We start from the raw sequence: 27,716 nt of genomic DNA, 5'->3' as shown, positions 1-27,716 counted from the left end.
GCCCCTGCCCAGGGGACGGAGCAGGAAACACACAAATCCTAATCAGCTAGCATTCTCTGTGTGAAACCCTGCATCACACTGAAAAGGAAAAAGAAACTGGGTGGTGGGGATGTGAGGACTCCCTCCCTCTCTTGTGAGCTATAAGTTGGTAGTGAGCCAGGGCTTTTTCCTGTTCTGTCAAGGGGATCTCTCCCCATCTTGCTGTCCTCTGAGGAATATCTGTAGCTGAGACAGTTGCCATTGTGTAAATGGCTTTGCTTCCACTGTGCCACAGCCAGAGGTGGCTGCAGAGATGGCCTGGTCTCTTCCCAGATATTTGGATTTTAAGGCTGGATGAGGCTGCTGGGAAAGTCATCCCTCTCCTAAGGAAGAGACCTGGAGAAGTCTGAGGATTCACATCCTGGAAATCGGGGCTTCCTGTATTTAAGCCCTCCCTGCTCTTCCAGGCCTGACCCACTCCCTGATCACAAGGGCAGTGCTAAATGGAGTTCTGTATGAGATCAGCAATATTTAGTGATTGGAAGTTTGACATAATGCACTTGCTCATAATTTATTAAAGTTGCTAATACATTTAAGAAAATATGTGAAGAACATGGAAGAGCCTCTCAGTAATACAGTGCAGTGCATTAACCCTCCATTGATTTTGCATCTCAATCAGAGTAAAAGCCGAGGTCCTCATGATGACCCTTAAGCTTCAGCATCTAGTCACCCTCCCCTCTCTGAGATCAGTTACTCTTACCTTGCTCACTCTGCTCTAGTCACATGATCCCTGGTGGCTATTCCCAGAACTCTCTAGGCATGCTTCTGCCTCAGGACTGTTGCACTTCCTGTCTTCTCTTCCTACAACCTACCAGGCTTGCTCCCTGCAGCCTTCACTTCTCAGCATGGCATCTTCTCATTAAGACCTTCTTTGGTCACCCTATCAGGGGTTGAGAAGTTCTCTCTGCTCATATCTTTTTCCCTCCCAGATTCAGTTTTCTTCCCAGCACTTAACCACTGTATTCACAGTATATTTTATTGATTGATCTTGTTGAGTGTCTGTCTTCCCCTTGCTTAAAATGTTTTGGTCTTCCATGAAGACCAGGAATTTAGCCTGTTTTATTCATCGCCATAGACAAGAATCAATATGCTTTGAATGAATGAATAACTGGACACAATAGTAAATTCTGTCCAAAAACATGCCATGGTAGTTTCCTTCTGCTGCAATAATCAGCATCTTGAGTGCCAAGGTCAGCAGCTAGTTTCTGAAGACACAGGAAGGAGAAGGCCAGATGACAGAATGTGAGAGAAAATTTGTCCTTGGCTGTTAAGAGAACTAAGCTAGAACCATGACCCAACAGCTCCATGACCACTGACAAGCTACCCAACTTAGGGCAGGGACTTCTCTGGGCCTCAGTTCACTTGTTATGCAAAACAGAGATAATGATACCAAATTTCTGTTGTAAGAATCAGGATCAAAGTATGTAAAACATAGGACATATAGAAAGTTTTTATCCAAAGGAAGCCTATTTCCATATATATAAATGTGCATTATTGGTAAAGTATGAATACCTATCCTCATGTTAAACAACACACCAAGTCTACCTAAAAACTCTTTATAATATCATTTTTGGTTTTATGGCGGGGGCAGGGAGAGCCTCCTACATATACTTTTGGCAATGTCCAATAAGTGTTTGTACGCTGTAAGGACCCTCAAACAGCCAGAAACAGAATCTAACAGTTAAAACCATCTTCAGGGCATATTTACTCCCTGCTAGGTCTCATTTCACAAAGTTTACAAGGGTCATGCCTATGGACAACTGTGCCTTCCCAAAATCCATCTATTAAGCAAACATGGACTAAGGGTTTGCTCTCTCTGGGGCCATGTGCTGTACACTGCTGGATACTTGGAGTGGCATGAACGAACTTCTGCTCATGAGCCCCTTATAGAACATTCCCCAGGTGGGTCCAACATTGGTACTGGTGGTAGTTGTGGAAATAGCAAGCATCAGGGGTCAGATGACAAACTGGAGGAGCAGAGAAGGGAGCCATGCTTTCTCAGGATGACTGGGGAGTGGCTGGAGAGACAGTCAAGCCAAAGAAAGTCAACTAAACTGGGTCTTGAAGAGAAGTAGATTTGGACAATTCAAAAGGAGGGAAAAATAGAAGAGGCAGACAGTTCCCCACTCCTCACCCTCTGCTACTAAAGAAACTCCCTCTCTCAGCCTTAGGCCTTTTTAAGACAAAACTATGACAAATGCCTAAAATGCACACAAGCAAATCTTAGCTGCAGTGTTATCTATGCATACTTCATTTATGTGTCTGAAATCCGGGGGCCTCATCCTTGAAGATTTGGAGGACTTCTGATCTTTGGTAACAGGGCAACACTGAGGCTGCAAGTGGTACCTCCTTCTGTCCCAATAAATGAGAGTAGCTGAGAGAGGCCTGCTTTAAGCAACTATTCCTTTCAGTAATTAGGTAGATGTATTAAAATTGAACCATATTTATAAAATATATGTGATCACTTTAATTGGATTTGTAAAGATGCATGATTTATGAAATAGTACGTGGATCTTTCTGGCTAATATTATACTTAAGAATTACTTATTAAAATGGTTTCTTTCCTGTCTTCTATTCCTGTGGACATGGATGGCAGATCTATGTATCTAGAGTTTCTCAAAGTTGCATCTCTGTTTCTGCTCAGGCCTAGAACATTTCCAGACATATGGTAAGAGCTAATGATTTGTATTCAGAGCAGGTGGTGACTTTGGAGCTATACTGAGTTTGTTCAAGTCTGGGATTTTCCCCTTGCTGGCTGTGTGACCTTGGACAAGTTATTTAATTTCTCTGTGCATTCTCTCCACGTTGGAAACTAGCATCTACATATAGGCTTATTGTAGATGCTAATGAGATCATTTCTGCAAAGCACTTAGCATTGTGCTTGGCACATTGGGAAAATAAATCCAATTTTTTAATAATTACATGTTCATGTGAAAGAAGTACACTCACTAAGAGCAGTGACTCAGGGAGTCATATTGTCTGGGTTCTACCTCTTGCTACTTGCACATCCTAAGATCAGATCCTCAGTCTGCCCAGGCCGTGGTGTTCTCATCTATGTACCCCTGTTCTCACTGGTTTGGCTGAGGCTATGTAGGTGAAAACATTTAGCACAATGCCTAGTGTGCAATTAATAACAGGCATTCAATAACAGTATGCTGGTGTATATTCATATTCAACAAATGTTACCAAGTGTATTACCACATATATAATTCTTTTTAAAGAAAACATTAGACTTTGCAATAATGACCAGTTTATAAATCATTTTGACAGCAGTTTCTGGACTATTCTAAGCTTAAGTACCTAACAAGTACCAACAGGTGGGGAACTTTTGGGGTTTGTGAGGGGAAAAAACTTCTTCCACAGTTTCCTGGGAGGTGCTAAGAGGGAGAGGAAGTGATGTCATGCCTCCCTGTTTGGCTGGATTTAACCAAGAGTTAATTTTGCCCCAGGCCAAAGAGATGCAGGTTTAGAGGTCCACAGTGAGCTCAGGTGTGCTACTTCAAGGTCTGTACCCTGTCCTGGTGGTGAAAAAGGAGAATAATGAAGGAATGAACCAATTTGGAGTAAAATACATATATTTAAGGAAATTTCACAGTGAAACTCCCTGTAAAACCATCATAAACAAAAATGTCTTTAAAAAAAAGAACTGAAGTCCTGTCCAGGGGTTGGTACCAATGGGAAGGGGAAAGGCTTAAGGTTAGGATGAATATGGTGGAAATACTTTGTATTCAGTATAGAAATGGAACATTGAGACTTGTTTAACTGTTTTAAGAAAGAGCATGGGGAATAGAAAAATAGAGGGAGTGAATCAAACTAAGATATACTATTTGCACTTTTGTAAGTGTCATACTGTACCCCTTGTACAACCTGAATATTCTAATAAATAAAAAAAGAGACTGTTACTTCTACAGTAATAAAAATAGGGAAATACTTTGACAACAAGGCTGAACTTCATGCATTCAAAAACATGAAGTGGATACAAAGTAAAATAAATCTGTATCTCATCCTTGTCCTGGAACTCAAGTTAAAATTCTAGAGTGATATAGAACAATCAAAATTATTTCCATGGGCAGAGGGAGAATGTTTCTATCCTATCCGGGTCCATCTTGAAGAACATTCAGCAGCAGGAAGTCTGAGAATTGGCAGCAGGTACCCACTGAACGTGGGCCACATCGAGGCCAGTCAAGGGTAGTGACCTCAGAAAGTCTGTGAGTGAGCAAGGGATCCAACCCATGGGTGGGGCTTCCCAAGGGCATCTGGAATGAGTTAAGACTCAGACCTGGTGCCCAGAGGCAAAGGGAAAAGCCCTGTAGGATCCCCCAACCTAAGACCTGGAATATCCAGTGAACAAGGTCAAGTAAAAGGCAGAAATTTGGATCTTGGGGCAAAGCTTGTCTATCGAAACTAAGGTGCCTAGGCAGTATCAGCCAAGGGAAAGATCCAGGGTCAGCTCAGAATTTGTCCTGGGAATGTGGACCTAGATGTGGCACAGAGGAAAGGCAGTAAAGCCTAGGCCTGTAAAGAACAAAAGAATGGATTAGACAATGGGGTGATGGACTGAGTAGAGCAGGCCTCTTCTCAGTACCACTCATAACTTCACTAGCCAAACTACAAAACAGTATATCCAGTTTTGTCAGAGCAACTTCAAAATGCTGGCCAAATTTCTCCATTTTCTTTGACTTCCCTCCTACTTGATTGAATGATTCCCTTCCCCCATGCAATTTTAATATCAAGGACAATTTTTATGAAGTCATTCTCTGTAATCAGAATATAAAAATTATCCCAACATTTCTCTTTGAGAATGGATCTTCAGAGATTCAGTAGGCCTTTATGCATTACTAATGAGCTCTCGGTGAAACATTTTGTCTTTTACTAAAATAAATCTCTCCTTTTAAATCTTCCATATGAAAAACTGGATAGCATTTAAGCTGAATAGTTTCACTGGGAGAAAATCACTGTACTTGTTGAGGATTCAGAAATTGTCAGGCTTTATTTCTGAACAAACAAGGGGATCTTGTTACCCTTTGAAAAAAAATTAAAATACACATTCACAGCACAGAATCTTACTCAGAAGACACAGTCATGTTTTGCTACTGTAACCTCTGATCTCATGAAAGAATATATTATCCAGCATTTCTTATAGGTGACTGGTTCCCAGTACTGTTATAACAAATATCACAAACTGGGTAGCTTAGAGCAAAGGAAATTGATGCTGTCACAGTTCCGGAGGCTAGAGTTCAAGGTCAAGGGGTCTGCAAAGCCATACCCACCACAAAGATTCCAGAAAGGATCTTTTTCTGCTCTCTCTCTTTGTTCTGGTGGCCTCAAGTGTCCCTAGGCTTTTAGGTGGCCATCTCCTACCTGTGTCTCTTCCCACTATCTCTGTGCATGTGATTCTGTGTCGGAAACCTGCTTGTGCTAATAACACTAGTCATACTGGATCAGGGTCCATTCTGATGAGCTCATGTTCACTTGATTGCATCCTAAAAGACACTATTGCCAAAAAAGGTCACTTGTAAAGGTACAGGTCACTTTCAAGACTTCAACATTTCTTTTCAGGGAGACACAATTCAACCCAAAATACTGATCATCCAGTGTAACCTCCCTAAAGCTCATAATCACACAAGATCACTCACTGTGTTTTAAACCAACCTTTCCTATGCTGAGCCAAAAATCTCTTGCTTGATACCTTTTTCCTCTGTCCATCAGAGGCAGTGGAGAGGGTGCATGTTTTAGTAAGGAGGATGAGAATGCAGCCCAGATTGACTTTAACATGACCTTGGAACTCACCTTTAAATCTCTCTGAGCCTGTTTTGCCTTACCTTTAAATCGGGGTAACACATTACAAGAGTATTGTGAAGCTGTAATAAGATACTGTGTGTGAAGACTGCTTTGCAAGGTGTGATGTGAATGTTCCATTGTGAGTTTCTTAAAAACAGCTCTGCAGAGGGGTGACAGCACAGAGTCCAAGGCCAGTGCGTCTGGATGGAAGCCTAGCTCTTCTTGCTGCTTCCCAGCTGTATGACCTTGGAAAGCTATTTCCCATCTCTGTGCCTGTTTCCTCCCATAAAATGGGACTGTTAACAGTAGTACCTCTTTTAAGAGCTGCTAGTGAGGATGAAATGGAAATCATCTTCAAGTAGGATATTGAAACTGCCTGCTGCATGATACCTACAGTATTATATAAGGCTTTGTGGTTTTTATTAAGGTCAAGGCCACAGCTTCATGTTTTGTGTTCAGTTTTATCCCAGCTTCTGGCATAAAGCTATGCTCTAAAATCCACCAGATGAGTAAAGGGACAGACACAACCACTAACCCCCCAGGGTCTCCCTGTACTCTAATCAACGTCTCCCCCAACTGGTACAGCAACCCCATGCTGTGGTACAAGACACTTTGCCTACACTATCCCAGGCTGATTTTCCTGGACTACTGCAGCCTCCCCTGCTACACTTTGAGTCCACACGTCATTCCCAAGAAACCCAGTAATCCAAACCAGCCTGAGAGAAATGGTCATTTCTTCTGCCAGTCATGCATCATTTCCCCACCTTTGCCCACCCGTTTCCCCTGTCACTATCCATATATCACCCAAGCCTCCTCCCTCTTCTTCCTGTTAGCAGTCCCCACTCTGACACCAGCAACCAGGGCACTGTGGCTTTGTTACAAGTATATTTGTCATCAGGTATGATTTTCACATTGGTTCACCTTAAGTACCTCTCAGACGGGCAGCAGTCACTCAGAATGCACAGGAGCTGAGGGTGGGGAAGGGTTTAACTCTTTGATTTCTGGGATCCAGGAAACGGAGGTTTAGGATTTGGGGAAGGCACCAGAATGCCAGAGAAGTAAGGAGAACATTTAGCACCAGACATGTATGAGAAAACAGCTGTTTTCTAGCTGAGCAGAAGTATTTCCAGTGTTTCAATAAATGGCACAGGTGCACACTACTAAATATCAGCCTTTAAGACCAACTGCCTGTCTGTGTCTGAATCCCAGGAAACCTTCCAGGGAGTAGGTGATTCACTAGACAGTATTTCAAATCAGACTGAAAGAGTCTCTGCAGTAACAGACTGTGGGTAATAAGGTCATGCATCCCTATATAGATATCACTGACTCAAAAAATTGACCAGCCTCTGAACTGGTAATCACCAATGGTGGCAAAAATGGCAGCTCATATGTGCTTGGTTCCAAATGTTACATGAAGGTCTTTATAACTCTGGCCAGGAATTACCTCAGTTTGTTTTAACTCTCCGAATGGCCACCTCTTGCTCACCATCCCCATGTCCACATCAACTAGACGAGCTAATCATGACCTTAGATGTTAAATATCCCTTCCTCTGAAGTCATCCCTGACTCCCCAGCGAGGGAGAGCTCCTGTGATATGTTCACAGGGCACCCTGTACTTTCCCTCCAATGGCATTGGCCACTTTGTATCTTCATTATCCATTCAAGGTCACAGAGGTTGGCACAAGAAACAGGGTCAGTACATACTTACGGAAGGAGGGAAGGAAGGTCACTGGATAATACACACTGTGTGCCATTGTGGGAGGGTCCTGGTGCAGGGGGCCGTAGAGAGGGATACAGAAAATAGACAAGAGGCCTGCCCTTCTCACCAGGGGAATCCTAGAACCTTGATAGGAATATTTCATGGGACTTCTTGTTCACCTACAGCGCTGCACACATTCATAATGTGGTATCAGAAAAATCCAGATGCTATGAATTCAGCCTACTAGTCGGGGTTCATGTTAGATGATTTTGTAGCATGGGTCATGCTAACCAGTGTTGCACTGGGACTTAGAATCCACTTAGATTCTAGTGAAAGAAAATCATCTTCAAATGAAGCATTTGGTGCCCAAAGTTTGTTTGCTTGAACCTCTGGAGAACTGAGGCACTATTTTTGGTTTCTCCATTTTAACTGGCTCATTTTCAGTTTAAACACATAAATGAGGAGGGAAAGACAGGGCATGGTTCCCTTTGAACGGCTCTCACAGTGTGAGAAACCAAAGTCATATTATTTTTTAAAAGCCATATTATTTAAAAAAATAGGCTTCGATATGCTTTGAAATGGTAAAGTACAAGCCAACTGACCTTCTTTACTTTCTCTGCATTTATTCATTTTTATATTTGTTTGGTGGTGGTGGTGGTACTGGGACTCGGGGGTCTTGAACTCCGTGTCTTGTGCTTGCTAACCGGGTGCTCTACTATTGAGCCAAGTCACTAGCCCTTTTTGTGATTTAGTTATTTTTCAGATAGGATCTTGCATTTTTGCCAAGGCTGGCCTGGTCTGTCTTTTTATGCCTCCTAAGAGGCTGGGATCACAGGTGCATGCCACCATGATGGCTTATTGGTTGAGCCAGGGCTGGCCTTCAGCATTGATCTGCCCACTCCCGAGTAACTGGGCTTACAGACTTGAGTTACCATAGCAGGCCTCAATTTTATGTTTTATTTTAATTTGAACTGTTGCAAAATTAATTGCATGTGCCCATGTCAATAGTGTCAGGGGCGGGGCTGTTGCATTGGTAGATAACAAATGAGTCCCAAATCTACTCTGCAGAGCACATGTGACCTCCTGGCCTCAGGCTTTCTCCAGCCCTCTGATTATGACAAGCTGCCCTGAATGCAAATGCAGAGATAAGAAGATGAAGCTTTTGTGGCTCCCTCCAAGATGGGTGAAAACCTTGGCCTTGGAGAGCTTTGGAAGTCATCCCCACAGTCAAGTGCAGGGCAGTGATCCCCTGGGCCTTGTGTGGTTTTCTGGAAAGAAGACACACTACAGTCAAGCCCCTACCTGTGTATGCTGAACTCTGTTTTTCCTTATGCCCCACCAAGCTCACAGTCATGCAGTCTGGGCTGATACAATGGGAGGTAGTGATGACCACCTTCACATCAGCATTTGTGATTTCTCTCTTCCCACATCAGGCTCCTTTGCCAATCTTAATATCTTCCTGTGCATTTTCTCCATACCAAGGAAGCAACAGAGTAAAAGGAACACATTCCAGAACAGAGAAGATTGGAAATATTCCATTTTTATCTCTTTAATAAGTACATTTTATACTCTTTATCAAGAAATTATTGCACATATAGTCTATAAAAGATGAATTGTAATATAAATTGCACCAAATAACAAACAGAAAGGGCCTAATTTAGATTCAGCCATAATGTTGATGTCATGAGCAATCGTTCATTTTGATAGAAGTTCTGGTTATCATTTACTTATAATGATTCCCCAAACCTACAGCTTCCTTCTAATCTCAAAGCCCCTTATGTGGTTGTGTTTTATTTGGTATATTATGTAGTTGGAACTAATAATCCACAAGAAGCTCATGTGGCTCAATTAGTTTATTTAAATTCAAAAGAAGCCTAAAAGCTTAATCTGTCACTTGCTTACAGTAGAGCTATTTCAGGCCCATAGTTGATGTTATAAATTAAGCTCTGATGTAAATAACCATTTTATTCCCTGGTACTTTTACTTGCCCATATCCTTCCAAAAATGTTCTGGAGAAAGAAGAGGGGGTTCAGGACAAATATCAAACTCAGTCTTGGCTTCCCTGACTCAGATCCATAAAAATGATAAACCTATAAAAATCAGCTCCCCTGCCCAAATCACAACCTTTATTTTTTTCCATACATTCAAAACACTAGAGAGGTTTTGAAACTACAGGGAAACTGAATCTGTGAACATCTGTGTACACCCAACCAGTTGAATCATTAGAAAATATATCCTCAACAACATCCCTAGGAAAAGGACCAACATGGTAGTCTATTGGATGGAGTTTCACTTCTGAGCTGTGTATGCTGTCGGTACTTAATAAAGCTTCCTGCACTTAATCGATTTTGACTTAATTTGCTATTGCTGCCTCATGTCTGGCCACACTGACTTCTCCTAATTCTCAGAACATATGTGGACCATTGCCAACAGACATCTCTAGTGTCACTTTTTACTGTAACTGTTAGTTTATGTGGTTTCCTTCTTTTAGTAAATCAGGAATATTCAAGGGGAATAAGGATATGGGAAAAGCATATGTATCAATTGTATTTTTTTTTTTCTGAGCAACTTTATCTGTGTCTTGGGCATACAAGTAGAGATACAAGAATAGGATCACTCCCATTTTACAGATGAAAAAATTGAGGCACAGTCTATAAATTATACTATACATTACTTGTAAAAGTTTGCATAGCTATTTTGGGATGAAGCCACAACCATAATCCCAGGACTTTCCAACTGTAATACCTAGCTGCTTTAAACTTTAGATTATTCATGCCATGTTGACGAGCCCTGGCAAGTCTCAGCAGAGGAAATATTAGAGAGAAACAGATCTGAGGCTCTTTGAAAAGGTAAATGACCAAGGTTAGCACAGGGTATAAGAACAAGAGTCACAAAGGGCTGGAGAGCTTGGTACATGGGCCAGATAGAAATATAATAATAGAAAAGCTAAACAAGCATGAGGGTGCTTATTTTAAGTATGTATTCCTACCTAGTTTGTACAAAAGGGGAGTGATGGACTAATAATGATGATGACATCAATAATAATTATGATAATAAGGCTTAGCCAGGAGCTGTTCAAATGCTCTATATGAATTAACTAAGTCTTTATCAAAAACCTATGGCAGCAGGAACTATTCTCATTTTAGAGATGGGGCAACTGGAGGCCACAGTGTTCCCCTTGGCCAGGGTCCTACAGCAACAAGAGCAGAGTTGGATTTTGAGTCCCAGTAGTTTGGTTGTAAGACTCTTCACACTACAATACCTAGCTGAGCTCAAACTCCTTCTCCAGGAAAGCTCCCAGAGGGAACAGGCTTGAGGAACGTAACCCAAGGCTAGAGCATCTGTCCTTCCCACCTGGGCTCAGGAAGCGTGTGGCTTGGGAGGAATCTGAGAGGCTCCTCCCTAGCTTTTCCCTGGCCAGCCTTAGAGCCCAGAGCAGGCTCCATGATGCAATGTTTCCCTGACTGCCACTTGGGCTGCTTTTGGATCACATATCATCTATCCTTGATGGTTGCAGGACATCTCCCCAGCTTGCTTAAAAACATCGTATCACCTACTGAAAGTGTAAATGGCCAACATAGAGAAGGGAGAAGCAGAGTCCAGGTCAGGCCATAAGCTGGTCTTCACCTGGAATCCTTCTCCCCCAAAAGGGCTGTCCAGTGATGTGGCCCACACAAAGACACAATTAAAATTCCCAAGTAGAATTGTGCCAATATCAGGGGCCTCTTAACTATTTGGATTATAGATCCAGTACCACCTATTGCCTTCCCCGTGGAAACTCAATGGAATAGAGTTGTCTGTCAGCTCTCCTTTTGGGCAAAGGCTCCTATTGTGAAGGGGAGAGCCTGTAACAATCCTCTAATTAGTCTGTTTTCCTTTTTCTTTCCATATTCTAATTGACTTTTTCAATTAGGATCATACTAGAAAAAGACTGTCAGAATTACTTGTTTAAAAATAAGCAATTAGAAAATCTCATTTTCCTATTCCGTGTTTTCTTTCTCACACCGACCTGATTCTGAAATCTTTTCTTTGCCAAAGCTGCATTTTTTTCCCCATCCTGCACCATGTAATTTAATGGCCGTGTAATTCTGATAGCTCTGATTTGTTGTTCTGCCAAGTACATATTAAAGTTCCTTAGCATCTCTCTTCATCCTGTTAAGAATCAACGTGGGTACTCTTGTTTTACAATCCTTCATGGTTGCTTATTTTAATAAATTTAATTCAGCTTGAAATTCTAACTTGATTCTAACCATTGTCCCTAATCTAAATATTACTGGGGTAGAGACTGTTTTTGGAGGTAGACTAAGCCACACAAATCCAACGTGACTCTCACAATTCCATTATCATTTGTAATCAAGTGTTCTCCACAATTCAAACTACAATAAAATTAGAAATGTAAGTCTAATAATGAGTGCACTATTTAAATGTGCAATAATGCACAAATCTGATCTTTTTAATCTCCTGCTTAGAAATTTTCAAAGGCAATGAAGTTCTTACCTCTTAACTGGGCTCTCAAAGTTTTTATTATCTGGCTTCTGCCCACTACTTCCTGCTTCCTCTCTTAACCCTCCCCCAACTCCCACTCACATCCCCTCCAGACTCCAGCCTGAAAAGCTGTTTGCAAGTTCGCAGATGGGACATTCCCTAGCATGTTCTCCTCCTCTGACTGTTCTCATTTTTTATTCCTCCCCAACACACACTACACATACATACACAACATATGCACACACACACAACATACACAACACATACACCAAATACAACCCATACCAAACACATACACTACACACAAAACACACACCATAGACGTATAATGCCCATAATACACATATAAAACACACACACAGAGGTCATCCCCTATCTCCTTGCCAGTACCTATGCATCCTGCCACCCACAGATCTCCATTATGAGCCCCTCCCACTGATGTTTCTCAGCATTATCTTTTAGACCATATATCATAATTTACAATCAGACACTGATCTGTGGCATTACTTGGTTTAACATGGTCTTTCTCAATAGCATGTGTTTTTCATGAAAGGAGTCACCATATCTTGTTTTCTGGTCATCTTTGTTTAACTAGATGAGCATAAGGCCTGCCATGTGGTAGGAATACCTGCCAGATGAATGAACAAATGAATGAATGAATGCATGAGACCTTCACCTGGAAGTGTACAACCATCTGTCATTTCTACACCTGGCAATCCCACTCGCTGTGCGAAAAGGACTCTAATTAGTCTTTGATGTGAATTGATTCACTGGTCTTAGCCTGGGTCCCTGGGTCAAGTTCCTGCCGTACCCTTCACAAGCCCTGACATGGTGCTCTCCCACCTCCATCTCACTCAGCATTCCCAGGGCCTGGCCCTTATTTCCTTTATCTCTTGGGAAACAGTCTTCACCAAGAAACAAAAAAGAGGAAGCATTAAAAGCAAGCAAACAGGAAACAAATCCTAGCAGCCACAAGGCAGACTTTTCCAAGACACTTTTGTCTTTATTTCTTGGACTAAACTCAGGAGACACTCTTTTTGACACTCTTGTTTTGTTTCACAGTGATATAGAAAGATGTTTTACACTTCTGCACACTGCCCTCTCTCATTCAGTTATGACAACTTGCTTCGATAACCAACAGTTTTTATGCAATGACGTGTGTCCTGAGAAATCTTATGCCTTAGCAAAAATGTCCCTACAAATTGTTTACAGTATCAAATAGCTCACTATATTTTGACAGTAGCTTTTCCTTTAGGATTTTAGGATCCTGTAGGACCCCTTACTAAAATTCTGCTTCCTAGAGCCCCCAGTCCTTAACTGGTATGCCTCAGACATCCATGCACCAACATTCTTCAAAATATCAATACCAGATTGAGCAAGGATTCAAGGTTATTTCTTTAAGTATGAGTACTTGCAAAAATAACCTGTAGAAGGGAAACTAACTTCAAACTAAAAAACATTTGAATAAGTATAAGTAAGTAGCCTTTATCATGTTTTGATGTGAAAGTTCATTCTGTGGAAGAACCAGAGAGTCAATCAAAATATTACCAAATCAGTGATCCCACATTTCTTGGAAGCAAATATCATATACAAATATTTTTTCTTTCTTTGATACTAATAGCGATATTAACTCAGTAGTGACTATGTGCTAAGCATTTCTCTGAACCTTATTCATGTGTTAACTCATTTAATTGTCTAATAGCCCTTAGAGGAATTCACATTAATTATTTTCATTGTATAGAGGAAGAAAAAATTCAGTATTCACTCAAAGTCCTAAGTGCAGGAAAGAGTGGAGCCATGTTCTAGCCCAGAGCCCGGAGCAATGGGTAGGCCACACAAATAATTGTTTTCCAGTCCCAAGTCCACATATATGTATTTTTTTAAATATAGTTAAGTTTTTATTATGCATCCCATTATTTGGCAAGGAATAATACTAGATTTTTATCTTCCCTGGACTTAAACTATTTATAATAAATAGCTTGGTATGGTGCCGATATTGAGTCAGGTAGACCTGGATTTCAAGTCTAGCTCTACTACTTTCCAGGTATATGACATTGGAACACTTCCTTTTTCTTCTGATCCCATTTGCCATTTTGTAAAATAGGGATTATTACTGCTGTTGTGAGGAGAGAATAACATGAGTTACCTGGCACATACGAGATTGATACTATTCTTTATGTCAAATGTGTAAGGGAGGCCATTAGGAAGTTACATTAATTCTCATGAAAAGAAGGTGCCATCAATAAATTAAAAATTTGATACTGGAAATCATTTTCTATTAGCCAAAAATAGTTCTAGAAGGGTCCCAGTTGTCAGAAAGGATAACAGCATCGATAAGGAAACCATCCTTTTCAGCCAACTGAAATTTGGATGAATAGCTACAAAGAATTACATTAAAAGACTAGGGATTATATGCAGGAACATAATTTTGCCATCCTGGTGAACATGTGGGTGTGTCCCAAATTCCATCCCCATTCTTTGGAATTTTGTCTCCCCAGATCCCTCCAGTAGAGCCCCCTGCACATTTGTGTCCACAGACCCCCAAGAGCACCTTGTATTGACTTAGTTTCCTAGAGTCAGCTACCAAGTGCAGTGTTGTGGCTACCGAGAATTTGAACGGAGGTTACCAGAGAGGACAAAACCTGAGGTGGTTTAACCTCTTTGTAAGAAACATCTTTCTGTTTAATTCTTCTGTGCCCCAGGTGATGGGCAGTAGCTCTGCTTTGTACACTGTGGCCATCTCCCCTCACATGTGACAGATTGTATTTGGGCATCTGACATACGAGTAGCAGACACCATGTCTGGTCACACACTGCCTTGTAGGAGCTGGCCAGATCAGATTGCTGTCTTGGAGATTTGGTGTTAACACACTGGGAAACTGAGGCAATTGTGGAAGAGGGAAGAAAGAGATGCCTGAAGCAAGTTGACAAGGATGGGGAGACCCTGGGAAATAAATCACAAAGCTATAAGCAATGTTGGGATTTCAAAAAAACCAAACAAAACCAGCAGATTTGCAGAAAGGGGCAGATGGTGAGAGAAAGAGAGATTCCTAGATTTTTAATTTAGGTTAGTTTACACGAGAGCTCATCTTACCTGTGTCTTTACAAGTGACCTCCAATACTTGCCCTGAGATGCCCATTGTATACAGGAAGCCGAATGAAACACTCCAAGCATGAACTTGAGGCTATGGAGATACACTGGCAGTGCCCATCGCTTCAACTCTTTTTAGACATTTGTGTTCTCCTGGTGTCTTCGGCACCCACCTCATTGTCCTCCCCAATAGGATGATGCAACTGCTAATGCCACTCAGAGTGGACCCTCAGGACAGCATGGGTTGATGGTACAGACCACCAGGGCTGAGCAGAGGACCCATGGCTGCCCTCCCCATAGTGGTAAGGGAAGATTCGCACTCCAGAGAAGAAGCCGGAGCTGCCAAAAGTGCAGCTGAAATTAGTGGGAAGCACAGCAAAAGCTCCAGCTGTTTAGAATTAGAGTGACTATAAACAAATCATTCCCACAGATCCACCAAGCTTGCTTTTTAAAATTATTTTTATATCTGGTAAACAAGCCCACATTCTCTTTTCCCGGTTGCAAATGGATGAATTCTTCAGGGAATGATAATACCCAAACTGGTTCACACAGTTTGCTGTTCTTTCTCCACAAATTGCATAATTCACACATCGATATGATTTCCGCAATTGGTAGTTTTGGAAGCTTAGGGATTAGCTATAAACACTGCCATGTGCAATTACTCTCCAGTCTGGTTGCATGCACACCTGTCAGCTCCTTTTTATTCTGTTTTGCCAGCCTCAGTATCTAAATGTTATTGTGGCCATAAATACTCCTTCTTATATCACTTTGATCACGGGGTAGGGGTATGGGATGATAAGCTCCTGTGGAGCAAAGTACTTGGTCCCAGGTGCTTATCTGAGTCTATACCTGGGATCCTCTCCTAGGCAGGTGTCATTCAGCAATACCAGCTCCTCTACTCCCATTGCCTCCATTTCAACAGTGGAATTAATGTCTCCTCCAATCTGGAACACACACTTAAGACTCTTCTATCTCTACTACACATGTGGATCATGTATGTAATCAGTCACAGTTTTACGTTCACTCTACAAAAGCGTTCATAGCAAGCGCAAAAACTCCTTTTCGTGGGCCAAGATAAATATGTCCTTCTGATTGTGTTCCATCCTGTCTAGGAGAGGGGTCTTTTCTCTTTACTCTCAACAGTCAGCATATATTTGGTATATATTTTATAATATAAGTCCTAAACTTCAAATGTCCATTTTGCAGGGCCGCTGTTCAAGAGAGAACTGCAAATATCTCCACCCTCCAACACACTTAAAAACTCAACTAGAAATTAATGGGAGGAACAATTTGATCCAGCAAAAAACAGCAGCCGCCATGCTTGCTCAGCAGATGCAGTTTATGTTCCCAGGAACGCCACTCCATCCAGTGGTGAGTATTCCTCCCTACAGATGGGTGGGCCATGGGCTGGCTCTATGGGTGATGCCCCTGTGATCTAACATGACCTTCCCCTACTTTGTCACTAACAATTAGAGCAAATAACCTTGTAGCTTTAGATGCTAGAAAATAGCTGTTGGTGGTTGGTTTTTTTTTTTTTTTCTTTTAATTTAAATGGAAAGATGTATGTAGAAACAGGGACCAAAGACAACCTCCAGTAAATATCTGCCTCACTCCAACCCTTTCTCATCAGTAAACTCCACATCTGAACCACATGAGAATGGAAATGGCTCTACAATTTCATCTACAGTGTGGGCTGATCAGCTAGGCATTATTGAGGTTGTGATGTCTAAATTATTCTCAGCAATGTAGCAGCTAGTTTAGTTAGTTCAATGGCATCGTTTTAAGGATGAGGGAAGTAAGAAACCAGAGAAGATGAATCATTTCCCCTATGTCACACAGCTAATGAATTGTGAAGCAGGGCCTTGAACCTAGATGTGAGCTGGAGCCAGACAGCAGTCCTGGAAGAAGAAAGACAAGAGTGATGTCACAGATAGCACCACACCAGGTGGTCACTGCCTCCTCACTTCCTCACCTGTCTCTCCCAGGCCTGCAAAGGGTGTGGCAACTTTGACAAGGACAGCACGTTAAATATGCAAGGATTTAAGTGTAGGGATGTGTATGATGCAATGATTTTCCTGATTTCAGTGTTGGCAAGTCCTTCCTTCAAGGACTGCACATTGCTTTAAGATGAGGCCTTAGGGGAAGGAGTGCATTTCACTTTAGTGTATTTCACTTACATGTGTGAATTATTTGTCAAAACAAGCTAATTTAAAAAAAGAAAAGCCAAAATGAGTGAACTTTTTTTTAAGAAGTACATGCACAAAATACTATTGCAGAAAAACCAGCCTGCCCTGTAGGAAAAGTCTATGTGACAGAAAGCTGCTAAATTAAAAGGGAAAGCTACCAGTGGGTTCCAGTTTCTTTTTTTTTTTTAATTGTTTAAATTTATTTTAATGGCTACATCACCAGCCCATTAAGATTGTGCATATTTATGGATTACTGTGTGTTTTTTTTCTTTTATTCATTCATACATGCATACAATGTTTGGGTCATTTCTCTCCCCTTCCCCCCACCCCCTCCCTTACCTAATCCCCCCCACCGCCGTCCCCTCTACCCCCTCGCTACCAGGCAGAAACTATTTTGCCCTTATCTCTAATTCTGTTGAAGAGAGAGTATAAGCAATAATAGGAAGGACCAAGGATTTTTGCTAGTTGAGATAAGAATAACTATACAGGGAGTTGACTCGCATTGCTTTCTTGTGCATGTGTGTTACCTTCTAAATTAATTCTTCTCAAACTAACCTTTTCTCTAGTTCCTGGTCCCCCTGTCCTATTGGCCTCAGTTGCTTTAAGGTATCTGCATTAGTTTCTCTGCATTGAGGGCAACAAATGCTAGCTAGTTTTTTAGGTGTCTTACCTATCCTCACCCCTCCCTTGTGTGCTCTCGCTTTATCATGTGATCAAAGACCAATCCCCTTATTGTGTTTACCCTTGATCTAATGTCTGAATATGAGGGAGAACATACAATTTTTGGTCTTACACTTATCCCAAAACCAGTTTCTTATTGTGTCCTCTGTGAGATGGGATAGAGAAGGAGGCAGGGGTAGGGTGGGGGGTGGGGGGCAAGGGGCAAGAGTAGAGAAGAGAAACCCAGCAGGTTTTTAGCAATTAGGCTTGTCTCCAGCTCTCTGCACAAAGTAGTCAGGAACCTGACTACTTTATTTATTTATTTATGATAAATAAATAAATGCCAGGAGCCAGGGACTGTAAAATGAGGTAGACAAAGCCTTTGTGAATAGACCAAGGCCAGGTAAGACTTAGGTCCTGGAGAGGCTGAGTGGTGAGGAAGGCAGTCTCAAATATGTGCATCCTACAGGATTAGTGAGACCTAGTGGGTTTGTATGGACTTTTCACAGATATAGTTTGGAACACATTTACTCAAAACTAGGCATTTACATAGTTCTGCTTAAAACTAGGCACATGTATAAATTGTAGTTCTCCTTTGATGTGCGCATGTAAATTCTTTTATGAAATTACTTAAATGCGAAAGTAATACACTTATACTTATTCAGTAATGTCTGTGGCCATAAATTTTGAGCCAGCGAGGTCAGCACAGTAATAGTATGTTGTCTAAATTATATGTCTCACTTATTTGAATCATATACTTTCTATTTATTTAGAATTCATAAGAATTGGCCCTGGTAATTAATGGCAGTGTTAATACGAAAATACCATTTCTACTGTTAACTGTTAGTTGAACTGATGTTGAAAGTTATGTTTATGTATTTGCCTCAAATATTAATTAGAAGTTGATAATGACCTTTCTCTTTGAAAAAGGAATATTACATTAAAATATTTCAATAGAGGTTTTTAAACCCCCAAAAGTAGTAAAATTTAAAAGATGGCATGTCTAATAAGCATCAATTCTACCAGCAGATCCCCTCAGAAATGAGTTAGTACAGTGCGGTTGGTTGAATAATGGCTCTCAGAGGTGCCTGGGTCCTACACATGTCACTTTATATGAAAACAGGGTCTTCGCAGATATGATTAAGAATCTTGCGTTAGGTTGGTGGTGCACATCTATAATCACAGCTACTCAGGAGGTAGAGACAGAAAGATCTCTATTCAAGACCAGCCTAGGCAAAAGTTAGTAAGACCATATCTCAAAAAACAAACTAAACATGGTGGCACACACCTGTGGTCTCAGCTATTTGGGAGATTGAGACAGGAAAATTGACAAAGTTAGTAGGTGACCCTATCTGAATAACAAACTGAAAGCAAAAGACTTGGGGAGTGGCTCGAGTGGCAGAGCATCTGCCTAGCAAGCGGGAGACCCTGAGTTTAAACTCCAGTACTGAAACATAACAAAACTCTTGAGACTGTGTGATCCTCCTGTACTAAATGCAATCACAAGAGTCCTAATGAGAGAGGCAGAGAAAGAGTTGGCACAGATAGGAGAGAAAGCCAACGTGTCCACAGAGGCAGAGATTGGAGTGATATAACCACATGCTAAGGAAAACCACTGGCCACCAGAGATGGAAGAGACAAGAAATGGATTTTCCCCTAAACCCTCCAAAGGAAATGAGGTCCTGCCAACACTTTAGTTTGGCCCGGTGAAAGTGATTGTGGACTTCAGGTCTCTACAACTATGGAAAGATAACAGAGTGCTGTTTTAAACCATCAAGTTTTTGATAATTTGTTTACAGCAGCCACAAGCAAAGAACAGATGTGGAAATTGTTTAAGACAAATTGATGAACATAGAGAAACAAGAACCACTCCATTACTGGGTCTCCTTCTAAGTTTCATTTTTCTAAAGCACCAAGTGTATTTTCTCCACTCCTCCTTCCATCCCTGAACTTATCCACTTAACTCTCTCACCAGTATCCTCTCAATTACCAAACCAATGGTCACTTTTGCCATTGCTAAAGTCTGGGTGTTGATGTCTACCCAAAATTCATATGCTGAAGTCCTACCCTCCAAGGTGACAGAGGAGATAAGGCCGGCCTTTGGGAGGTCATGAGGGTGGAGCAGTTATGAGTAGGATTAGTGCCCTTAGAAGGAAATATACGATGTTGTCCTTCCACCTCAGGAGGATACAGCCAGAAACAGCCATCTATGAACCAGGAAGTGGACTCACTACAGGTTTAATCTGCCAGAGCCTTGACCTTTGACTCCCCAGCCTCCAGAACTGCAATATATACATTTCAGTCATTTAAAACCCACTGAGTTTATGGCATCTTATTATAACAACCCAGATGAATGAGTACAATTATGCTGAGCCTCCTGGCCACACTGAACACATGGCATTAGTCTCTCCTTTGTTGAACACGCCTCTCTCTGAACTCTCTCTCTGTGTTTCCAGTTCACGGATCTACTACATTGTGAAGTTTCTAGACTGAATATTTCTTCCCTCTTGTTCATAGCCTAATCCATTCCTGAAGCTATAAATTTGCAAGCTGAGAACCCCCCAAGTGCATGTTTCTGATCCAAACCTCTACTCTGAGCCCCAGGCACATAAATCCAACTTCCTACTAGATTCACCATTAAATTTCTTATAGGAACTTGACATGTTTAAAACCAAGTCTTCATTCCACTACATTCTCATTTCAAACCACAGTCTCCAACCAAAACCTGGCAGACTGTCTCACACACTCTCTGACATATGGTTCATCAGTAAGCTCTGTCATATTTACCTTCAAAGCCTTCTACTTCCCACCTCCCAGCACCCTCGTCTGAACCACCATCAACTTTTCTTGATATGATGTTGTAAGCATTTCCTTCTAATCTCTGTTTCTGCTCTTGCTTTACTCCAGTATTTCCAACATACAGCAATCAGAGAAATCTTTTAAAAACATAGTAAGACTCCATTAATCCCTTAAAACCTCTGAATGCTTCCCTGTATCACTGGAACAAAGCCTACACATTCAGCCTTGACTGTGACCCAGATGTCTTCTGTGTTGTGGTCCCCATCCAGCTCTGGAGACCCCAGGCCCACTAGTGTAATGTATTGGGAAAGTAGGGGAAAGTTGGAGACTAGGGAGAGGAACACAGGAACACACAGTGGAGAACAGAGGGAGGAACTAGCAGGACCAGCATTTCAGAAGTGATTTTCTTCAAGATGCTTTCTGCAGTTCTTGTCCTCTGGTCTCTTCAGCTGTGGGTTAGTTCCGAGAGATGACAGGGGCCAGATGGATGCTGTCTCTGACCCCTCTGCAGTAGCAGTGTGCAGAAACTGCAGGCTCATCCTGCAGCTGGAGTTAGGGTGCTGGCAGAAACATGAACTCAGACACCAGGACACCTTATTGGCTTAGACTCTATCTCAGGAGACACATTTCTGGGACCTGAGAGCTACTTTTACAAACCAGCAGGGTTCCCTGCAGCTGTTCAGAGCAGCCTACATCTTATCTGTAGCAGGTTCAGACCAATTGTAGAGCATGTACTCCTCATATAAACTCCAAAGGCACATGGGCAGCTGGTGTTTTTCTTTTTTCGCCTCTCCCTCTTTTATTCTAAGAAATTACCAACAAAATCTATGGTATGTCAAGCGTGAACATAGCCCCAGACTGGAAGGCAGGAGTCTGGGTGCTTTGCTTTGACTGGGCCTCAGCCACACTGAGTGGCCCTGTCCTTCAGTGTCTTGTCTCCTAACTGGCTCTGCCCTGCAGGCCTTCCGTTCCCGCTCAGTTGGGAATCTACACATCCATGAAAAATTGACATGGAGATGTAGGGAAGAGCTCTTTTCTGTACATGTTTACTTGATAATTCACCTCTGAGTTAAGCTAATTGTTCAGTATAAGTAGGGGTTTTTTAATAACTGTTTTCACTCCTCACTTATGACAGTGGTTCCCAAATTCAGTCATGCATCACACCAAGAGTGATTTTTTTTTTTTAATGAGAAATTCAAGGTTCCTGCCTAGACCTATTACGTCAGAGTTTATCTCTACTTTAAAATTTCCTCCCAGGCATTTCTGATAGAGCTGGTCCATTGTATCCCTCGTGTGTGATTTATGATGTTTCTAAATAGATTTTTAAAACAATCCTAGCATTGCATAGTCCTTATGGTATTAAGTAACTTGGTTTTCTCCAGTAGTACTAAATTATAAAAGCTGCAGCTACTGAAAAATCACAACTTTCTATAATTATGACTCTGATGAGTAACATATACATATAAAATTTTGTGGAAAGTCAAGGGAGAAAAAAAATCCTAACTGTCATCCATTTCCCATGGTGAGACCTCATGTTGCAAACTCTCCCAAAGCAAATTTTGTGTCTGAGCCATAAAGATGTACGAGCTCCTTGTGGAAGGACTGAGCAACGACCGTCTGAGATCACTAGAATCACCTTTCAGCCCTCAATAAAGACTTTCCGACCTCTCCAGGATCTCCCTGCACAAGCTTTCAATCATTTGCTGATTTCTAACATGGACCATTTAGAAGAGATTTTTTTTTCTGTTATTGTAAAGAAAAGTGTGTTTATACAACATGGATCAGTGTTTTTCCCATATGTTAAACACCTCATTTCAGTCATAGACAAAAGAATGTCACTCATGATGTATAAATAGAAAAGTGGCATGACACCAGTGACAACATAGTTCTGCTTAGAAAGTTGCATTGACATAGGATGGTAAATATTTGAAAACTTATCCTGAAAATAAATAAGGTTAAAAATTGTTTATCACTAAAAGTAAACCAACCAACCAAGAGCTATTCAGGTCCAAATCAGTGTAAAATTTATTCTAAGGAAAATATTTAGCATCTAAAATTTTTAATAAAGATTCTTTAGAGGTGAAGCACGATTTGTTGTTCTCTTCTATGTATTTGATTTCTTTTCTGAAAGGCAGATTTATTTACATATTAATAAGTGGGGCTTTTAAGGATAATCATCTCATCAACCTAATAGCTTATTTCTTCTTAATAGCTTATTTCTCCTGAACAAGGAGCAGTGATACAGGATGCATTTTTTTTTTTAGCAGTACAGAGCTTGGGCCTTGAGGCACACCCCCAGCCCTTTTAACTTTAGCTTATTTTTCATATAGTGCCTCATGCTTTTGCCTGAGGATGGTCTCTGGGATTACAGGTGTGAAGTACCATGCCTGACTTTTTTTATGGGATTTGAACTCAGGGCCTCACAAGTGCTTGGTCAGTGTTCTCCCACTTGAGCTACTCCACCAGCCCTTTTTTTTGTATTTGGTATTTTCAACATAGGGTCTCACAAACTATTTGCCCTGGCTGGCTTCAAACCATGATCCTCCTGATCTCTGCCTCCCTAGTAGCTAGGATTATAGGCGTGAGCCACTGGCACCTGGATCTGGCTTGTTAACTTTTTTTGCCCAGGCTGGCCTTCAACCATGATCTTCCTACCTCCACCTCCTGAGTAGCTGGGATTAGAAACATAAGTTACCATTTTGTGTGTGGGGGGGGGGTGGATGGGTGGGTATTGAACTCAGGGCCTCAGTAGGCAAGCACTCTACCACTTGAGCCACACCGCTACTCCTGAGAGTACATTTAATAAGTTACTCTATGCTTTTGTCACTACCTGTTGACTTTGTGACCTAGGAAACCAAACCAACTTTTGGTGGCCAAATGAGAAATTGGTCAGTTGAAAATTTCAGCTCTGCTCTCCAACCTCTTGGGAATGGAAGGTTGGGTTGAGACGTGGTTGAAATAGAGCAGAAAATAGTAGGTACATATGAAAACTGTGCATGAATTTGGAGAATATACATCCAGTAATGGAGGATGGTTAAGTCTGAACTAAATTAAGCCCCAAGTAAGCCCCACTTTTGGGAAATGTATAAATTTGGTCAACGTGAACGTATAGTCAAGAGTTATCCTTCTTCCCCACCTTTGAGAGAACTGTAAGAGAAACCAAAGGTGATCAGTTTATACCCCATAGCCTTGGTGTTCAAAGTTCAATAGTTTGGAAGGATGAGTAATTAGAGTGGAAATTATTTTCTTTGGTTGAGAACACTTTTATAGGAATGAAAGTTTAATTTGTCCCCGGTAACTAGGTTTCTATGGTGATCGCCCATGTTTTTGTATAGTTTGGGGAAGAAAGAATCTGTATGGTTTTCATTTTAATTAAGCAAAACAAAAAGGGGTGTTTACTGAACTTTTACAATTCGGTGTTGACTTCTGCAGCTAACAGAATATCATATGAAATGGATACCTTTTTGCTCAAATGACCCTTGTGGGTAATTGTTTAAAGTTTTATTCTAAAGAAATCCTTTTCTTGTGTTGTTTTCCTTTAACAGCCCACGTTTCCTGTAGGTCCTGCCATAGGGACAAACACGGCTATTAGCTTTGCTCCCTACTTAGCACCAGTAACCCCCGGAGTTGGGTTAGTTCCAACGGAAATTCTACCCACCACACCCGTTATTGTTCCCGGAAGTCCACCTGTCACTGTCCCGGGTTCAACTGCAACTCAGAAACTTCTCAGGACTGACAAACTGGAGGTACTTGGATTATGTTTGCATGTTGAAGAGGTGCATTTGTGGTAGAGGTATACTTCTCTATAAATGAATGCTTGTGAGGTCATTAGGTTCTGCGAAATGCTGTGCACACACCTACACACACATCCAAAACGCGTGTGCTCACAATTCTATGATTTGAAATTAACGCCAAGAATAAAGGAAATTAATCTGTGGAAAATAACACCTTTAATAGTAACAAAAATCAGCTGCATGGAATATGTTTAAGGGCAAAATGTTTACTTATCGATACAATTTTGAATCAATCATGACAAGCTATAGAGATGGCTCCAGGTCCTGACAGGCTCCCACTGTGTCCAGCATTAGCCCTTACTGGCTCTTCAAAAGTTCTGGAAATGGTTAAGAGCTGGGCATTCAGGGCAATGGGACACACCCAGGGACGAGGGTGGGAGTAAGTGGAACCGCAGATACTAACCAATTGGCATGATCATATTTCAGTACTTTCAGAACAAATATGACTTCTCTAGCATGTTCTAGAATATCAGGCTTAAATATTTCGCTAGAAAACAGGGAATTGGAGGCTGAGTAAATTTCGCTATTAATTCTTTAATGTAAATACAAATGTTCTATAAAATTCAGAAAACAAATCCATATATTTATAAAACATAAACTTTTAAGCTTTGAGTCAAGCCAACTCTCCTGTACTTTGTTGAGTAAGATTTCCCTCCAGTCAGAGCTACAGAATTGTCCTATTAACCTTATTATAATGTCCCTATGACATCCAGTAGAGCATTTTATAAGGTCACATAAACATTCTGAAAGATTTTTCAAAGACCTCCTTTAATTCCAGTACTGATTAATGCTTCTAGTGATCTGTATATACTCAGAACGTTGGATCATCAGGGAATATTTTTCCATTGTGTATTCATTTAGTTTTATCCCAGTAAAGACAGCAAAATGTTTACTGCTTAACCTCTTGTGAGTGTTGTAGAATTCAGAATGTCAAAACGCAAATAATTTTAAAGATATATGTTTCTTCACTCCGCTTCAATCTGGAGTATATGGACCCCTAAGTGAAGAGAATGTAAACTACTCACTACTGTTTTGAAAAGATCTAGCCTTTCCTTGTGACTGTTAATGAGTAGAACAGTTAATAGGCCTGGAAATGTTTTGGGCTCCACCTGCTGGGGCCAATGAATCTTTAGCGCTCAGGATATGACTGTATTCAGAAAACAAATTAAATTAGAAGAGTTGAGAACAAATAGTCTTTTCCCACCAGGGTTGGTAGAGAAAGACACATGTACAAATGATTCCTAAGGACTTTAGCAGAGCAGCTTCCAGTCCATTTCAAACCAGGAATAAACTCAGCTGCACCCCAGAAACCCTGGATCAATGCCTAGTCTCTCCCTTTGATACTGTCACAGGCAGTAGTCATTTATAGAGAAAGGATTACTCTGAGTTCTGAAAATATGTACTTTGTACATTTTATGAACTACAGATGAAATGTTAGCTAATACCCAAAGTAGAAGGAAACAATAAACAGCTCTGTGCCTTATCTTCACCTTTCAATCTCATCTGGCTACTTGTCAGTTTCTCGAGTGTGTTTGACTTTCACAAGACTTGAAGTTCGTCAGTGACCCTCATGTCACACCACTGGTGACCAGGATGAGAGCCACTGCTTCTCATGTGGCTGTAGAACTGGAGCCTAAAAAGAAATAAATAACTTGCAATTCCACTGGCTGCCGTTCCCTGCTAGTGATATTTAGAAGCAGGAAGGAGTTACATAATTAATTTATGTTATTTATCTTATTTCACATTGTTTATATTTGGAACATAATTAAGAATGTTCTTCAAATTCCAGTACTACTCCCCCCACCAAAAAAAATAAATACTCTTCAAATTCTAAAGAAATCTTTCTTTATGTAGTAAAATCTTATTCTATTAGAGGATGAGGAATTTTAGTTACTATAGATTGCAGGAAATTTAAGGATTAAACAAGTTAAAAAATAAAAGCAACACTTCTACTCCCTCCTTTTTCTCTTGCTGTATCTCTCCTTTTTTTATTTTATCTTTTTTTGGGGACGAATCAAAATAATACTATACTGACCTTACAATGAGAGATCTGGTGTCTGAGGTGTTGTAGCTCTGTGTAGAGCAGGGAGGAGGTCCTGGAGGTTAGACTGTTCCTGTTCCCTGGGCCCTGCTTCCCTTCCTCAGGTGGAAGAGCAAATGTGCCATTCTATAATTTACTGGAATTGTACACTGGGGTAGCTTGGTCTATACTGAGATTATTCCGGCAAGCGAAGAAACCTGTAGCATCTCCTTGAGTGATTGCAAAGGTGGGAGACTTGTGTGTGTGTGTGTGTGTGTGTGTGTGTGTGTGTATGACATATGTGTGTATATATATATATATATGATACTATATAAAAATACAGATAATGGTTTATATGATGGGTGACAGGTAGCTATGGTAAATTCAAAAGATACATGGAATGATAACCATGGACAATGATGACTTTGTTGATTTTTTTTCATTGTTATTTTGGCTAGATTTCAGATTATTTTCTCAATTTCAACATTCACCTTAGCAGAACCGGGCGAAACAAAACTCAAATCAGTTTGCTGGAGATTCTTGTTTCTTGGGTTCTGGAGAATGAAAGCTTTATCCTCAGTGGCACAAAAGCCACCAAGAAAGGAAAGGCCTGGGTCCCTTCGTCAAGGGCAGGTGGCAGTGGTGGCAGGCTGGGGAGCAGAGGCTGGGCACCAGGCTGGCTCTGCATGGCGCCTTCTCCCTTGTCGCAGGTATGCAGGGAATTCCAACGAGGAAACTGTGCCCGGGGAGAGACCGACTGCCGCTTTGCACACCCCGCAGACAGCACCATGATCGACACAAACGACAACACCGTAACCGTTTGTATGGATTACATAAAGGGGCGTTGCATGAGGGAGAAATGCAAATATTTTCACCCTCCTGCACACTTGCAGGCCAAAATCAAAGCTGCGCAGCACCAAGCCAACCAAGCTGCGGTGGCCGCCCAGGCAGCGGCGGCCGCGGCCACTGTCATGGTAAGTGCGGGGTGCGCCCGCACCGGCCCCCGGCCGCGCTTGGGGACAGCTGGGAGGCAAGGCTGCTATTCCCCTGCTCCGCTGCCTCAGTTCTGTTGTTGTTCTCCCTTTTCGTTTTGTTTTGTTGTTTTCCCCTCCTTCCCTTCTTCGGCACAATAATAAATCCCTAAGGTGCAGGGAACCCAAGGC

The 27,716-nt window shown here is 41.4% G+C and overlaps 1 protein-coding gene across 11 annotated transcripts in view; it reads left to right on the top strand.

The window, feature by feature from the left end:
• Positions 1 to 27,716, top strand: part of Mbnl2 (muscleblind like splicing regulator 2) — a 144,232-nt gene that overhangs the window by 76,516 nt on the left and 40,000 nt on the right. For 9 of the 11 annotated variants that reach the window (XM_074043107.1, XM_020163633.2, XM_074043112.1 and 6 more), the window contains exons 3-5: positions 16,301 to 16,465; positions 24,285 to 24,485; positions 27,264 to 27,527. In XM_074043107.1, coding sequence (XP_073899208.1) covers positions 16,301 to 16,465; positions 24,285 to 24,485; positions 27,264 to 27,527 — 630 coding nt within the window. The remainder of the gene's footprint in view (positions 1 to 16,300; positions 16,466 to 24,284; positions 24,486 to 27,263; positions 27,528 to 27,716) is intronic. The other 2 variants (XM_074043113.1, XM_074043114.1) reach the window with 1 other exon arrangement.

This window comes from Castor canadensis, chromosome 10 (genome assembly GCF_047511655.1).
Source record: "Castor canadensis chromosome 10, mCasCan1.hap1v2, whole genome shotgun sequence".
In the NCBI taxonomy this organism is placed as follows: Eukaryota; Metazoa; Chordata; class Mammalia; order Rodentia; family Castoridae; genus Castor; species Castor canadensis.
The sequence above is the reverse complement of the archived record's forward strand: the minus strand, read 5'-3'. Positions and strand labels throughout refer to the sequence as shown.